At 25.8% G+C, this 15,599-nt stretch overlaps 1 protein-coding gene across 3 annotated transcripts in view; it reads left to right on the forward strand.

Annotated features, from left to right (window-relative positions):
• LOC136092367 (E3 ubiquitin-protein ligase rnf213-alpha-like) overlaps positions 1–15,599 on the forward strand; it is a 237,700-nt gene that overhangs the window by 20,584 nt on the left and 201,517 nt on the right. For all 3 annotated transcript variants that reach the window (XM_065820440.1, XM_065820441.1, XM_065820442.1), the window contains exons 4-10: positions 4,681–4,842; positions 6,689–6,847; positions 6,990–7,121; positions 7,264–7,395; positions 7,539–7,673; positions 7,816–8,055; positions 8,198–8,356. In XM_065820440.1, coding sequence (XP_065676512.1) covers positions 4,681–4,842; positions 6,689–6,847; positions 6,990–7,121; positions 7,264–7,395; positions 7,539–7,673; positions 7,816–8,055; positions 8,198–8,356 — 1,119 coding nt within the window. The remainder of the gene's footprint in view (positions 1–4,680; positions 4,843–6,688; positions 6,848–6,989; positions 7,122–7,263; positions 7,396–7,538; positions 7,674–7,815; positions 8,056–8,197; positions 8,357–15,599) is intronic.

Here is a 15,599-nt window from a genome sequence, read left to right on the forward strand (position 1 = left end):
ATTTGTTGTATGTACTGAACCTATTCAATTGACTTTCACCTGTATTCCAAACAATTAGGATACAGGTGAAAGCATATAAGTATAAATAAGGACAAAAAACAGTTTTGTTTTTTATTCTTATTAATAACTTTGAGAAAGTCTTAAAAATTAGACTTGTGTAAAAAACACAACAAAAAAAAATCATTTCTTTAGTTTGATTGCCCATAGATATAATTTTGATATATTTCAGAGAGTCAGCTGCTCATCAGCAGGATGTAAATAAATATATAAAAATGATATCAGCGCGTTGTTTGCAATTAATTGGCTACAGATTTGATTTATTATGTTTTTTGTTTGTTTTAAATAAAATCAATGCATTATTTAAATTTGCAAATGCGCACTTGAAAATTTTAAATTTATTTAATTAAAAATAATTTGTTCATAACAATGTCTTTGCAAATGGCAGGAAAAGCTATGAGAAAAAAAATAAAAAGATTAAATGATTCAAAAATTGAAAACAAAAAAAAAGTATAGTTAAAAGAGAAAATGTTCTTAGTTACAACAATTTCAAGTAATAATAAAATAAGAACTTCAATCTTAAAGTTTTTATGATATTAAAGAAGAAAATTGATTGCACATTTTATATCTGCCCTTTAAAATCATTTTAAAAACTGTTTTTTTTTTTATTTTTCAATTTATTTTTAATTCAGATTCACTCCCAACAATGCTGCAAGCAGCCACTATTATGTTAGGAATTACTAGAAAATAAAAAATGGAGTTAAAGAACAAAGAAACGGTTGACAGAAGACTCGAAAAGTTATAGGTTGAATGAGTCAGGAAAACTTGAAGATTAGAGAGAGTTTTAAAGTGTTGAAGTGTGGGAAAAAAACTAGTTATATAAAAGTTTTTAGAGCATGCAGGGACAGATACAGTAGATAGAGACTTTGCCGAATGTTATTAAGCTTATGAACTAGAAAATGAAAACTAGTTTATGAAACTAGAGATAATAGTTCCCTTGAGCAGCAAAAATGATAGCATTTTTAGGACAGAGAAAGAGATGCGATTTTACAACAATGGGAGAGAAGCTTAAGTTTGGCAGAAAGATTTGCAGAGGTAGATATCAATAGATATCAATAGAGGTAGATAGAATCAGGAGTAAGATAATGGAATCAGGAATAAAATAATGGCAACCACAATAACAAAAAAGCAACCTTAGCAAATGCTAACTTAGCAATTGATTGTATATATGGTATGTATTTATGAGAGGTCTGTCGTGAACAATAATCCAAGAAGGCAAAAAATAAGACTCGGTGAGAGGATACCCATTCATCAATATAGGAATATCAACAGCATTGCGATAATTATTTGCAGTATCTGAGTTTTGTTGGAGTTGAAATTTACAAGCCACTGCAAGCTTCAATCTGTTACAGAAGTGAGATCAGAGTAAAGATTGGCTGCCTGTTCTAAGTGAATGAAAATTTAAGACTTGTCAAGGCAAGAGTATAAAGTCATCAGCAAAAAAAGCTACTTTATATGTAAGGTTATTGGAAAGATCATTAATGTAGATAAGAAACAAAGCATGACCAAGGATAGAACCTTGAGGTACCCCAGAAGGTACTGGAGATATAGAAGAGTGTTGGCCTTCAAGGATGACTTTAATAAAGTGGTTAGAAAGAAATCATTTGATAATCTCAAAAACTTTCCCAGATACACCATATGAAACAAGCTTATGGAGAAGACCAACATGCCAAACTTTGTTGTAGGCGTTAGATATGTCAAGAGCAATAGCCCTAACCTCGCCGCTTCCATCTAATGGTCAATAAAATCTTTCAGTCACAGCAGTTAGCAAACTAGCCCTAGAGCTGTTCTAAAACCATATTGATTGTCTGACAGTAAGTTATTAGGCTTAAGAAATTTGTCGATCAAAGACTCACAGGTCTTGATAATAACAGATAGAAGACTGATTATATGGTAGTTAGAGAGGTCAGAATGTTCACTAGAGTTTTTAAAAATTGGAAACATTGATGCCATTTTCCAGCAAGGCAGGAAAACAAGATTTAGTCAAGCACTTAACAAATAGTTTAGAGAGACTTAAAGAGAGTTCTGGAAAACAATATTGTAAGACTATGACCAAAATGTTGTCACAAGCCATAATAGAGTTTAATCGACATATGACTCATCAACAGAAGCTGGAGTGATTTGAATATCTAACGATGGGTTAACTTGTTTAACTGGAATGGAAAGAGTATGGCCATAAGATTTAAGATTTGAATTAGAGGGAAAATGTTTGCAAATAGTTCAGCCTTATCCTTGGGGGAAGTAATAAGATCAGTCCCATGAATTAGAGATGAAATTTTAGACTTACTTTTGTTACAGATGTTGTTGAATATTTTTTAAAAGTTTCTAAAGCCCTACCTTCTGAAATAAGATACAAGATTTAATGACTGGGAATAATGGAGCTTAGCATCAGACAAAACCTTTTTGCATTGATTTCTTGCAATAATAAATAAGCATTTGTTCACAAGAGAGTTAGTAACTGCACAAGCAGGAAAAAACCATGGAGTCAAATGAGGCTTGACTTTGCACCAGCAGTAGTGCAATGATAGGGTGAGTCTGAAGAAGAAGTACAAGATAAAGGATTTATAGGGATCATTGCATGGTCAGAACCACCTATAAAAAGCAATTAAGTCTCCAATAACAACAATACTGTCAGAGGGGTAAAGAAAAAAGCATGGTCAATTTGATCAGAAATTACATCTAAAAGAGTGCAGTGTTAGAAATAAGGAGAATGGTAAAGAACAAAGAAGAAGTTTATAGAGTGAAGAGGTGAGGGAAGAGGTGCTAAGCAGAAGCACATTATAAAATGGTCAAAGGATTCAAATTTGAATTAATGACAAATAGATAAGTTGATGTGTATGTATACCCCAAGCCAAGCATGTGACTATTGGAGTCTTTGTGAATTATATGATTGTACCCATCAACACAGAGGATCTAAGGAAGGAACAGTGGAATTTAAATGAGTCCCATCAAGAGCAAGCAAGTCTGGTGAGTTTTGCAAGAGGTTAAATTCAACTTATAGAAGTTTGCTTTGCAGACCATGAATATTTATAAAAGGCATAAAACAGTTAGATGGTGGGGATGATTTTTTTATGTTTAAAAATTTTGGTTTACTTTTGGTATGATTTAAGTATAAAAAGAACTCGACTCATTCATTGATAGAGTATGGCATCCCTAGCAATGAGCTATGCAGTTGTTTCAGTCCTGCTGATTAACCTAAACTGGACTTAGGGTTCCTTATGTGAACTTGACACCAAAAGCATTAACAGGGAAACCATGTGCAACATAGCACTGTTGATACTCTAATATTTTACAGCTGTTGATGGAATCAGCCTCTCTGAGAGCTACCATAGAGTTTGGGAAACCTTACTACCAGTTGGCCTCTGAACCATTAAACCAAGTTTTAGAGCTGAACTCTCATTAGAAGGTAACAGGAAGAGTTGCGTAGCTAATTTTTTTATAAGCTTACTTAGTTAATTAGTTAATAATAATGTTATTAACTCTTGTGCACACATTTAAACTGAATACTTAATATTAAGAAGACAATCATTTTATGAAACATTTCTATTAAAGTTACAAATTATTATCTGAGAACAAAGGCTCTATGTCCACATTTTTGTTGTTGTTTTCTATCAATTAATGCTCATTAACAAGTGGAGCAAGTGTCACCTTAATCTGGACGCATAAAAAAAATTTTACTAAATATTTAAATAATTATTAGGACTTTCTGACATTTCTAGCCTTTACATACTAAATCTAAAACTCCTTTTCTTTGGAAGCATAAAAAATTAACTTACTGCCTCCTGGTTTTCACTGTCAAAATGTTATATAAAATGAGGTTTTTATTTAATATATATTTATTATATTTTTTAAGAATCCTATTACAGAAAAAAAGCGTCAATGCACAATTAGTAATTTTAAATTTATCTAAAAATTTTAAAACGTTATTTCAAAATTTAATTGATTTTATGAAATTTTACTATAGTATTTTATAAAATTACATAATTAATTTTTTATCAAATCTTGTTTTTTGAAACTCTGATTTTTTTTCAACTGGTCAACCATTAATTTTAAGAAGTCAAAATAGTAATTTAAATCATTTTGAGCAGTTGTTAACCCTTGACCAGCAGTTATTTTCTGCGCTGATATATATTTACTAAATATATAACATATATATCTATATTTATCGCTTTATATGCGTAATTTTTTTTCACTGTTATGCATGCATTAAACAAAACCTTTTGTAAGTTTCTAGTAATAGTTTTATCCTTATATCTTTTATAAATATGTATTCAAAATAGATATAATAATTACAAAAAACTTGCATTAGTAGTTATAATAAAGAATTGCTTGTGAAGTTTGGAACTTTGAAAATTTGGGATTTCAAGTCTGATGCGATTACTTCAGCTGAAAAGTTACAAGCTTTGACTTAAAAAACCTTAAATATATTAATTGAATTAATATTAGGTCTATTAGGCCAAATAGTTAAATCATTTATCGTTGTAATTAATTTTGTTATAATTCATTAAAGTGTGTTTTTGGCAATATGTTATGGTTTTTTGCAGGTTTAAAATAAATATAAAAAAAAAGAAATACATCTTTTAAAAGTTTCATGTTCTTATTTATTTAAATATGATTTTTTAGGATCTAGCTTCTGAGAATAAGCCTCATGAAGGAAGTAACCATTTAGTATCAAATCCATCAGAAAACACAAGTGTTTGTAGCCCAGCTGAAAATGTTGATAATAACAATGATGGTAAAGAAAAACTAAATAATCTTTTAAATAATACAAAAGAAAAAGATATGGTAATTCTTATAATTTTTTATTATAAATTTTTTTTTTAAACTTATTATTTATTAGCTAATAAAAGTTGATTGCCTGGGATAAGTCTTTAATTTAGTTTATTTTTTTAAATGCAAGATTGTTTAAATAAAAACAAGAATTCAAATATCAACTGTTTTTTGGTATATAATTTTTTTTTGATATAAAGATTTCCATTGAATAGCCTATTTGCTTTGCAAGTTTTCTACATTGACTAAATTAAATATATATATATATATATATATATATATATATATATATATATATATATATATATATATATATATATATATATATATATATATATAATTGAAATATGTTAACTTTAATTTGTTTTATGTCTATAAATTCTTTTCAAACATAATACACATAACAAAAACATATAACACAGGCTTGGACAGGAATGGTATGTGATCAGACACTATAACTGACCATGCAAATGATTTTTTTTATGATAGCTTGAGCATGACTGTTTAAATGTTCTGATTTAAACATTTCAGAAATGCACAGAAAAAAGAAAGGCTAATGCTTAACTTAAACTAAGAAAAAATTTAAAAAAAAGCAAAAATTAAAGAAAAAAGAAAACAATTCCTTACGAAAAAAGAAATATATAAGCATTAAAATAAAACTCAAAAAACTCAAACTCAAAGCAAAAATTACCTTTTGTTACGTTTTTAATTGCGTTCAATCTTATCTTTTGAAATGTTTTATTAAAAGTTATACAAAAAATTTTTATATGAAGTAACAAATTACTTCTAATGATTGTTTAATAAATGAACAAATTTTATTTAAATTATTAAAAAGTATATATATATATATATATATATATATATATATATATATATATATATATATATATATATATATATATATATATATATATATATATATATATATATATATATATATATATATATATATATATAAAATTATTAAAAAGTATATATATATACATATATATGTAAAAACATTTATTTTTTCCAAAAACTTGCAAAAAGATTTATTTTAAATATTTATTTAAAAGGTTTAAAAATAGATAAAAAATGTTTTTATCTATACTTCAAAACTTTTACATTAATCTACAAAATACATGCTTATAGAAGTAATTAAAGTTATTTTATATAAAATATAAAATTTATATTAAATGTTATATACACTCATTTTAAGCAACTAATCACAAAAAGTTTTGAACTTATTCATTATATAAAGTAACTTAAAAAAAAATTTTTCAAAAAATAGTTGCTTAAAAAAAGAAAATAATCACTTACATTATTTTATTTTTAGAAAGACATCAAAAAATATTTTCCAACCTTTAAATTTATCATAAAAAATACATGCCTACATAAAAAAATTTATATATAACATTTTTTAAAAATTTCCACAAAAAGCGTTTATTTTAAACAATCTTTATAATTTATTTTTTATTTCGTTTAAAGCCTTCTAGTAAAATAAAATCCTTAGAAAACATCAACAGTTAAGGTTAATCATAATGTAACAATTTTTTAAAATTGCATTTAAATCCAAGACTGATAGAATTACTTACTGTTAAAACTATTAAAATTATTATCTTAATAACTTAGAGAAAATCAGAAACACAGCAATACAAATTTAAATTTTGTTCTGGTTTATAAAATTTTATTCCATTATAAGAACTATGAACAGTTGCATGAATAAATAATGAATTTAAATAATAATTAAATAATGAGTTTGTGGCTATAGGTTATGGTTTTTTGCTTATGTTTTGGCTATGGGTTATCGTTTAAAACACATATAGAAAACATGAAATAAAGGTTACAGGATCCTGATAATATTTTAATAATTATTTTTTAGGATCAAGCTGAGAACAAGCCTCATGAAAGAAGTAACCATTTTGAATCAAATCCATTAGAAAACATAGGTATTTTTAGCTCAGCTAAAAATGCTGGTAATAACGCTGATGATGAAGAAAAACTTAATAATCTTTCAAATAGCACAAAAGTAGAAGATGTGGTAATTGTTATAAAGTTTCTATTATAAATTTTTTTTCAAAAATTCAATTTTTTAACAAAAAATGTTGCAACATCTATAACAGAAAATATAAAATAAAACTAAAGGTTTTATGTTCTTTATAAGTTTTAATATGACTTTTTAGGATCTACCTGAAAACAAGCTTGATGAAAAAAATGACCATTTAGAATCAAATCCAGTAGAAAAAAATGTTAATAACGCTGATGATGAAGAAAAACTTAATAATCTTTCAAATAGCACAAAAGTAGAAGATGTGGTAATTGTTATAAAGTTTCTATTATAAATTTTTTTTCAAAAATTCAATTTTTTAACAAAAAATGTTGCAACATCTATAACAGAAAATATAAAATAAAACTAAAGGTTTTATGTTCTTTATAAGTTTTAATATGACTTTTTAGGATCTACCTGAAAACAAGCTTGATGAAAAAAATGACCATTTAGAATCAAATCCAGTAGAAAAAAATGTTAATAACGCTGATGATGAAGAAAAACTTAATAATCTTTCAAATAGCACAAAAGTAGAAGATGTGGTAATTGTTATAAAGTTTCTATTATAAATTTTTTTTCAAAAATTCAATTTTTTAGCAAAAAATGTTGCAACATCTATAACAGAAAACATAAAATAAAACTAAAGGTTTCACATTCTTCATAACTTTTTAAAATGACTTTTTAGGATCTACCTGAAAACAAGCTTTATGAAAAAAATGACCATTTAGAATCAAATCCATTAGAAAAAAATGTTGTTCATAACGCTGATGATGAAGAAAAACTTAATAATCTTTCAAATAGCACAAAAGTAGAAGATGTGGTAATTGTTATAAAGTTTCTATTATAAATTTTTTTTCAAAAATTCAATTTTTTAACAAAAAATGTTGCAACATCTATAACAGAAAATATAAAATAAAACTAAAGGTTTTATGTTCTTTATAAATTTTAATATGACTTTTTAGGATCTACCTGAAAACAAGCCTGATGAAAAAAATAACCATTTAGAATCAAATCCAGTAGAAAACAAAGGTGCTTTTAGCTCAGCTAAAAATGTTGGTAATAATGCTGATGATAAAGAAAAACCTAATAGACTTTCAAAAGTAGAAGGTTTGATACAAAAGTACAGAATACACAAAAAGTACAAAAGCATTAAAGTACAAAGTAAAAGCAAAAAGTACAAAAGCACAAAAGTAGAAGATGTGGTAATTGTTATAAATTTTCTATTATAAATTTTTTTTCAAAAATTCTATTTTTTAGCAAAAAATGTTGCAACATCTATAACAGAAAATATAAAATAAAACTAAAGGTTTTATGTTCTTCATAAGTTTTAATATGACTTTTTAGGAACTACCTGAAAACAAGTCTGATGAAAAAAATCACCATTTAGAATCAAATCCAGTAGAAAACAAAGGTGTTTGTAGCTCAGCTAAAAATATTGGTAATAACAATGACAATAAAGAAAAACTGAATAGTCTTTCAAGCAACACTAAAGAAGAAGATGTGGTAACTGTTATGATTTTTTTATTAGTTAAAGTTTTTTAAAAAGTTACAATTTTTTAACTGTTAAAAAGTTTGCAATATCTGCAAATCTTTTAACAGCGAAAGAAGTTAATGGCTCATCCTCTTATAGTATTAAAAATTAAATTCTTTTATAAAGCTACAAAGCCATTAATAAGAGTATTTTTTAAATGTATGTATATATATAGACCTTTTAAAGAAATAAGTTTATAGTCATATTACTATTTTTAATAAGTTGTTAAATTTTAAATTTGATAAATGGTTAAATGGTTTGTAATTAATTTTGCAAAAATTCAAAAATGTTAGTTTTTTGATATGTGTTAAAATCTATTTTGTCATTTTACTGTTAACCATTGCAACCATCAGGAAACATATAATAATTTGGTAAATATTTATAACTTATTAAAACCTAAAGGTTATATATGGCTTATTTATTATTATTATTATTATTATGAAAGCATTCTTGAAAGAAACAGTTGTTTACATGAGATTTTTTCTCTTTTTTTCATAATAATTTTTCAATAGTTTTGCTTTGTTTAAGTTTATTTTAACTATTTTAAGTCTGAATTTATATTATTTATATATTTATACTCTTTATTTATTTGTGTTTTAGAATATATATGAAAGAAATAAACGCTCTTAGAGAGCAACCCCTGATCCTGTTCCAATCAACCAAATAAGGAACTGTGCAAAATTTCAGCTCAATCGGACAACTGCAAGGTGACCGTCAAACGCCTTTAAGTTGGAACATAATATGCATAATGATTAATTCCATTCAAAATTGACATACTCTTGTCTATATCGACCATGTTCTTATTTACTACACCAAAAAGCTATAAGGCAAAAGCATTTTCATGTACAACAATAACGCCCATAGAATCAAAACATAATGTGAACCAATGAACCTTGAACATTACTGTTTCATAAGACAGGATTTAGTAGCAGTTGGGCACTTTTTACAGTCTCCGGCAATGATCTGTAAAACAAATTGTTTCTCAGTTTTGTCTTTGGTGAGAATGTTATTATATTCCTGAATGAGTTTGACTCCTCTTTCCACAACATCATTCACAACCATTATTTTCTTTGTTCTTGAAAAGGGTCTTTGTTCAGAAAATCGGTGATGAGAGAAAATCTGTTGAAGAATGTTTTTGTACCAGGAGTTAACAGAGATGGAAACTCGATGTTTAATAAGGAAGAAAAGTCTTTTTCGGGAAGAATATATCTCTCGACTTGATTTTTATCTTCCTCCACTTCTTCATCTTTGTCGAGCAAAACTTGAGCCATATTTGCCTTAACTGCTGGTGGAACATTGTTGTCAAATAAGGCAAGTGCAACAGTTTCGGGAACTAAGTACCAGAGGTGGTTGGAAAATTTCTTTGCAGCAGCCTTACTGACTTGTGGATCTGTCTCAATAATTATTTGAATGAACGCATGAATTTGAATGAACACATGAATATGAAATCACGATATGGTGCTGTAATTGCTTCTGATGATAGAAACTAGGCTTGAACGTACACTGATGTAAGGAACATACATTTTCTTCTTTAAGAGTTCTTCTCCGTATGTGATAACTGAAATTGATTTTGAAACAGGTATATCTTGAATGCATAAATTGCCTTTGCTATCCATCTAGCATGACTTACTGCTCCTGGTATATGAAACAATATTCCGTTCTTCGGAATGCCACCAAGAAAGATCATTGTTAACTCCAACAATTCTCGGAAATCATCTCTCTGCTGTTTTTGTGTAGAAAGGCAGTGTTCAACAAATCCAAGAATGGTAGAGCGGATATTATCAGGCACTTCATTACTACCAGTTATATAAACGTTCTTGTCGAGTTTTGTCCTGGCTTCTCTAAATCTTTTTAAAAACGCCATGTCTGGAGCAGAAATTGCACCCATCAGTGACTCGAAACAGCTCCTTAAAACTCAAAAATGTGGTGACGGCAAGGGAGGTACAATAGGTCACGATTGAACAATTTTTCTAGGTTTGTATAGGCACCATTTACTCAACCTGTGTTGCTTGCTGTTGTATCACAGCAAATTGCCTGAATTTGGCAATCATTAAGGTTAAAGTTTTGCTGAATTTCTGAGTGTCTTGCTTCTCTAAATTTTTTTCTAAGGCGTTAAAAAGAAGTGCGATTTATCACCAGGTTTATCAGTTTTTGATGTAGAAAGCTCATAAGTACCAAAATGTTGTTCCATTTCTTTATAAGTTCTTTTTCTCCTGGCAGTTTCCATTGCAGTGCGCTTCAGTGCCCTTTCTTCCTTGTGTTTTAGTTTGTGATCCACACCAAGCATAGACCCTGGTCATCCTTTTAGGCGCTAAAGGATTAAGAAATTCTTATCCTCTTCATTTTTCATTTGTTCCAAAGCTTCTGAATGAGCTATGTCAAACAGATCACCCATATTGTCTACACAGATATCTCTTTTTTCTTTGCATTGCCTGCACCTCTCATCAAATTCTTTTGTAAGCTCTCCATTCATCATACAGTTTCAGTAACTTCTCAACACAGTGGTCAGTTCTTTTAGTAGGAATTTGTGCTTTTTGTCAAAAAATGGAAACTTCTTGAATTACTAGTATACCACTTTCCTTTGTTGTAAGCTTTACAACTCTTACATTGTAGAAGAAAACGAATAAAACAGTTTGAAAACAGTTTTTAAACTTTTCACCTCAAAAATGACTCTCTAAGCAAAAATTTCGAAACTTCATGGATGATGAGGGTCGACTTGCAGTTGTCTGATTACGCTAAATTTTGTATAGATCATTATTTTCATGATTGGAACAAGAAATGGGATTGGGAGCTAAACAATTTGAAAGTTTAAAAATAAGGGCCACCCTAATATATACATATATATATACACAGGCTTGGTTGGGTAGTGGGAGGGATCATTATTGATTACTGACCACGGAAATAATATTTAGTTTCAAAAAACTGGCCAGATTTTTTAATCCTTTTGAGAACATTTCAAAAAACAAAACAAAAAAAGCGCAAATAAGATTAATTGGACTGATGAGAGACAATTAAAAAAAAAAAACTAGGAAAAGAAAATAACTTTTAACGTGAAAAAACTTAAAGCAAAAAAATTACATTTAGAGCAAATATTTTCAAAACATCGCTTGATTATAATTTTTTTATAAAATTAAGCTACATTTTTTATATAAAGTAACATCTTAAAATTGCTTAATAAGGAAACAAATGTTCTTTTATTTATCAAGTATAATATAGTTTTTATTTATATACTCGTGTCTTATTTCCAGTGCTGGATTAAGGAGGTTTGGGGTTAGAGTGGGCTATAGCCTCAGTCCCCACGATGTTAGGGGGCCCGAAATAGTCAAGAAGAGCTTTTTTTTAAATTCATTTTCACGCTGTGGCACATAAAAAAGGCCTCCAAAATAAAAATAGCTGCGGCCCTGAAAAGTCCAACAAGATTCTAATAAAAATAATGCTAGGTTTAGTTTTATTTAAGCTAAATTATTTTATAAATAAAAAAGTTAATTTTTTAATAACTATTTTATGCTTTGCGTAGTTTGAAAAAATTAACATATTTGAAACAATTCTTCTTGGAAGATGAACAAATAAAATAATTAAATCATTGAGTTACTGTAGAAATTAAATTAACCAGATAGAAATCAACTAAAAAGGTTAAAAAATACTTTATTAAGAGAAAGCGGAACTGCTTCACAATAAGGCTGATAACGTTTAGTGAGTGGGCTTTTAAATTTTGATTAGTAATTAAAACAGAAAAAAGTAAAAACTTGAGGTTTAAGTATAACGAGTTTATAAGAATGGCAACTGAAGCGAAAATAATTAGAGTAAACCAATATCTAAGAACTTAAAAACTTTTCTTTCTATAAGAAAGTATAACTAAAAATCACTAAAATAATTTCAAAACTATTCTTACACTAATTCTTACTAATACTAATTTTTTTTTTTAATTTAGTTTAAGAAAAAAATGAACCAAGTAGTTTAAATTGTTTTATTTTATTTTTATTTAAATAATAAAAAAATTAAGTAAGTTGATTTAATTCGCAATTATTGGCTAACAACAATATAACTTTCTATATATATATATATATATATATATATATATATATATATATATATATATATAATATATATATATATATATATATATGTATATATATATATATATATATATACATATATATATATATATATATATATATATATATATATATTTATGTTCTGTCGTGACCACACGCGGTGCTTGTTCATCCGCAAGTTACTTTGTCTGCATGCTTTTGTTTAGTAATCAGAAACTTCATTTATGTTTATTTCATAATTAGTTTTATTAACTTTGATGGTTAATAATTTCATTGAAAACACAATTATTGTTGAAAGTCTTTTTGTTTACAAAATAAATCATAAAAATTGCTTTAAAAGATTACATTAGAATAGAAAACAGATACACAAAATTGCATTTACATAAAAATACATAGTTTTTAAATAAAAAAACAAAATCTAAATAAAACTTTTTAAATAAAAAAATAAAATACAAATAAAATCTATAATATATAATAAACTTTCAAAATGTTGACAATTTAAAAAATATATATTTAAAACATTTATTTTTGTAAACAAATAATAATAGTTTAAAAGATTTATGGTTTTGCAGATGTGGCTCCGAGAATGAGCCATAGTATTAAAGTAATAGTTCGTTTGTTAAATATTCTTAAAACAATTTATACTAGATATCTCAAAACTTAACAAATCTTGAATAATACAATTTTTAAAACATTTCAACAGAATACTCTAGAACTTTATTTCACTTAGCGTATTTTTTGAACCGATAGAATTAGTTTGTTCGTAGATTTGGCAGGTAAAATTTTTAAATATAAATATATATTTATGTATATATATATTTAAAATTGTTTTGCCTTAAATATGTTTTATGTTATTAATCTTATAAACTGTATATATATATATATATATATATATATATATATATATATATATATATATATATATATATATATATATATATATATATATATACACATACACAGTTATAAGATTAATAACATAAAACATATTTAAAGCAACTGTATATATATATATATATTAATCTTATAAACTGTATATATACATATATATATATATATATATATATATATATATATATATATATATATATATATATATATATATATATATATATAAGTAAAGAGTATTGTAAAATGCTATAAAACAACGATATAACAACTGCAAAGTTGTTTTGAAAATGTAAAGAGCTTGTGTTTATGTAAAACAACTTTTTGTCTCTATTTTATAGCTGTTTTATACAGTTTATAAGATTAATAACATAAAACATGTTTAAAATAAAAAGTAGTAAATAAATTGAATTGTTTTAATTAATAAATTAAAGCATTATTGCCGTTAAACTTTAAACTTCAAATTTAAATTTAGCATACGAGTCTATAATCTATAAACCAAAAAGTGTAAGATCAAAGCAAAAAAATATTAGATAACACGTTTTTATAATTTGTTTCTTGATCTAAAGTAAAAATTTAAGTATAATTAATTTTTTCATTCAAATGGTTTTTAAGTTGTTGTTTTCATTTAATTTTTTCATTCCATATGTTTTGCAATAAAAAGTGAAATAAAAAAATCTGGTCTAATCGAATTTTTCCTTTATTTTATATTTCCTTAAGTTTAAGTATATGCTTAAATTGTTTTTTCAGAAAAAAATTTCTTTGAACAGAAAAAATAAATTATTTCTTTTGAAATAATTTATTTTTTTGTAATTTAATTTTTGGTTTAACGTTTGCAATAATCAATGTTTTCATTTGCAATAGATTAATTCTACTTATAAAACTATTTTCAAGAAACAAAAAATATTAACTATTCAAAATGTTTACAAATTAAATAAAACTTTCTTCCCCACTATGGACTATTACAGACGCCTCTGTAACTAAATTAAAATTATTAATTGTTAAAATTCTTTTAAATTTTTCCAATTTTTTTAAATTTCAAATTTCAATTGCAAAATCATTTGAATAAGAAAATTTTAGAAGAATAAAATTCTTTTATTCAAATAGATTTCTTTTAAAAAATTCCTAAAAACAACTTGCGAATTTATAGGAAATATTTAATCTTGATATCACTTTAAATAAAATGAAAATATAATAAAATGGAATCGCGTTTTTCATATTCTATTTGAGATTTCTTGTTAAAATAGTTTTTAGTTAGAAGATTATATCATGTGTTAACAACATATAAGAAATAAATAGAAACATTTATATGGGTAACTTTTGCAAGTCTTTGAGTATATTAAGTAAATTTAATAGTTGAGTAACTGTGAGTTATTGTAGTATTCAATGTAAATTAACTGGTTGTTTTGATTTAGTTTGTAGGTAAATTTATTGCAATGCGCTTTATCCATGCATTGAATCAAACTAAATACAACTTCAAAATGTTATTAGCTTCCACGCAGAGATTTAAAGTAATTTAATTTCAAAAGCCCTTTATATTGAATAAAAATTGCCTCACAAGAGAGGATTTGATCATACTTCTTACAAAAAGATAAATTTAGTGACGTGACATAATAATAATATAATTTACATTTTAAGTTTTAATATTAGTTATTTTTATTTAGATTCATAGTAATGTTTACTAATGTATAAATTCAGAATCTTCTATGTATATTCAATATTACTTATATTTTAGATAGAATGAAATAACATGTTCTAATGTTATAACTACAATTTTACTTATCAAAAGCAATTTATTTTAAATATTTTACAAGGTTTTCTAGCACTTTTGCACTGAAACCGGTTGTTAACAACAGTGTAGTAATAAATCGATAAATAAATCAATCAATAAATAAAGAGTTTTTCTAGCAAATCCATTAATTAGAATTATTGATTTTATGTTTTAAAGAATAAATTTATGTTTGGCTTCAATATTGTCTGTAATAAACTAACTTTAAAAGCTCTGTAATAGAAATAGTTGACAGTTTTTTTGGCGTGTTAATTTTTTTTGAAATTATTCAACAAAACTCATGTATGTCCCCCATCATTATTACTTTAACTTTTTTTTTTAAAGATATATGTCTATCTATTTATCTTTCAAAAAATATATAATTTTGAGCATAGATGAGTTTTTTCCACTAATTTCAGAAATTCCAGAAATTCACTTAAATTTCCTTAAACTTTTCTAAATAGAATCTTTTTGCTTGATTGATTGATTTGGAAAAAATTTAAT

This window comes from Hydra vulgaris, chromosome 15 (assembly GCF_038396675.1).
Source record: "Hydra vulgaris chromosome 15, alternate assembly HydraT2T_AEP".
NCBI classification, from domain to species: Eukaryota; Metazoa; Cnidaria; class Hydrozoa; order Anthoathecata; family Hydridae; genus Hydra; species Hydra vulgaris.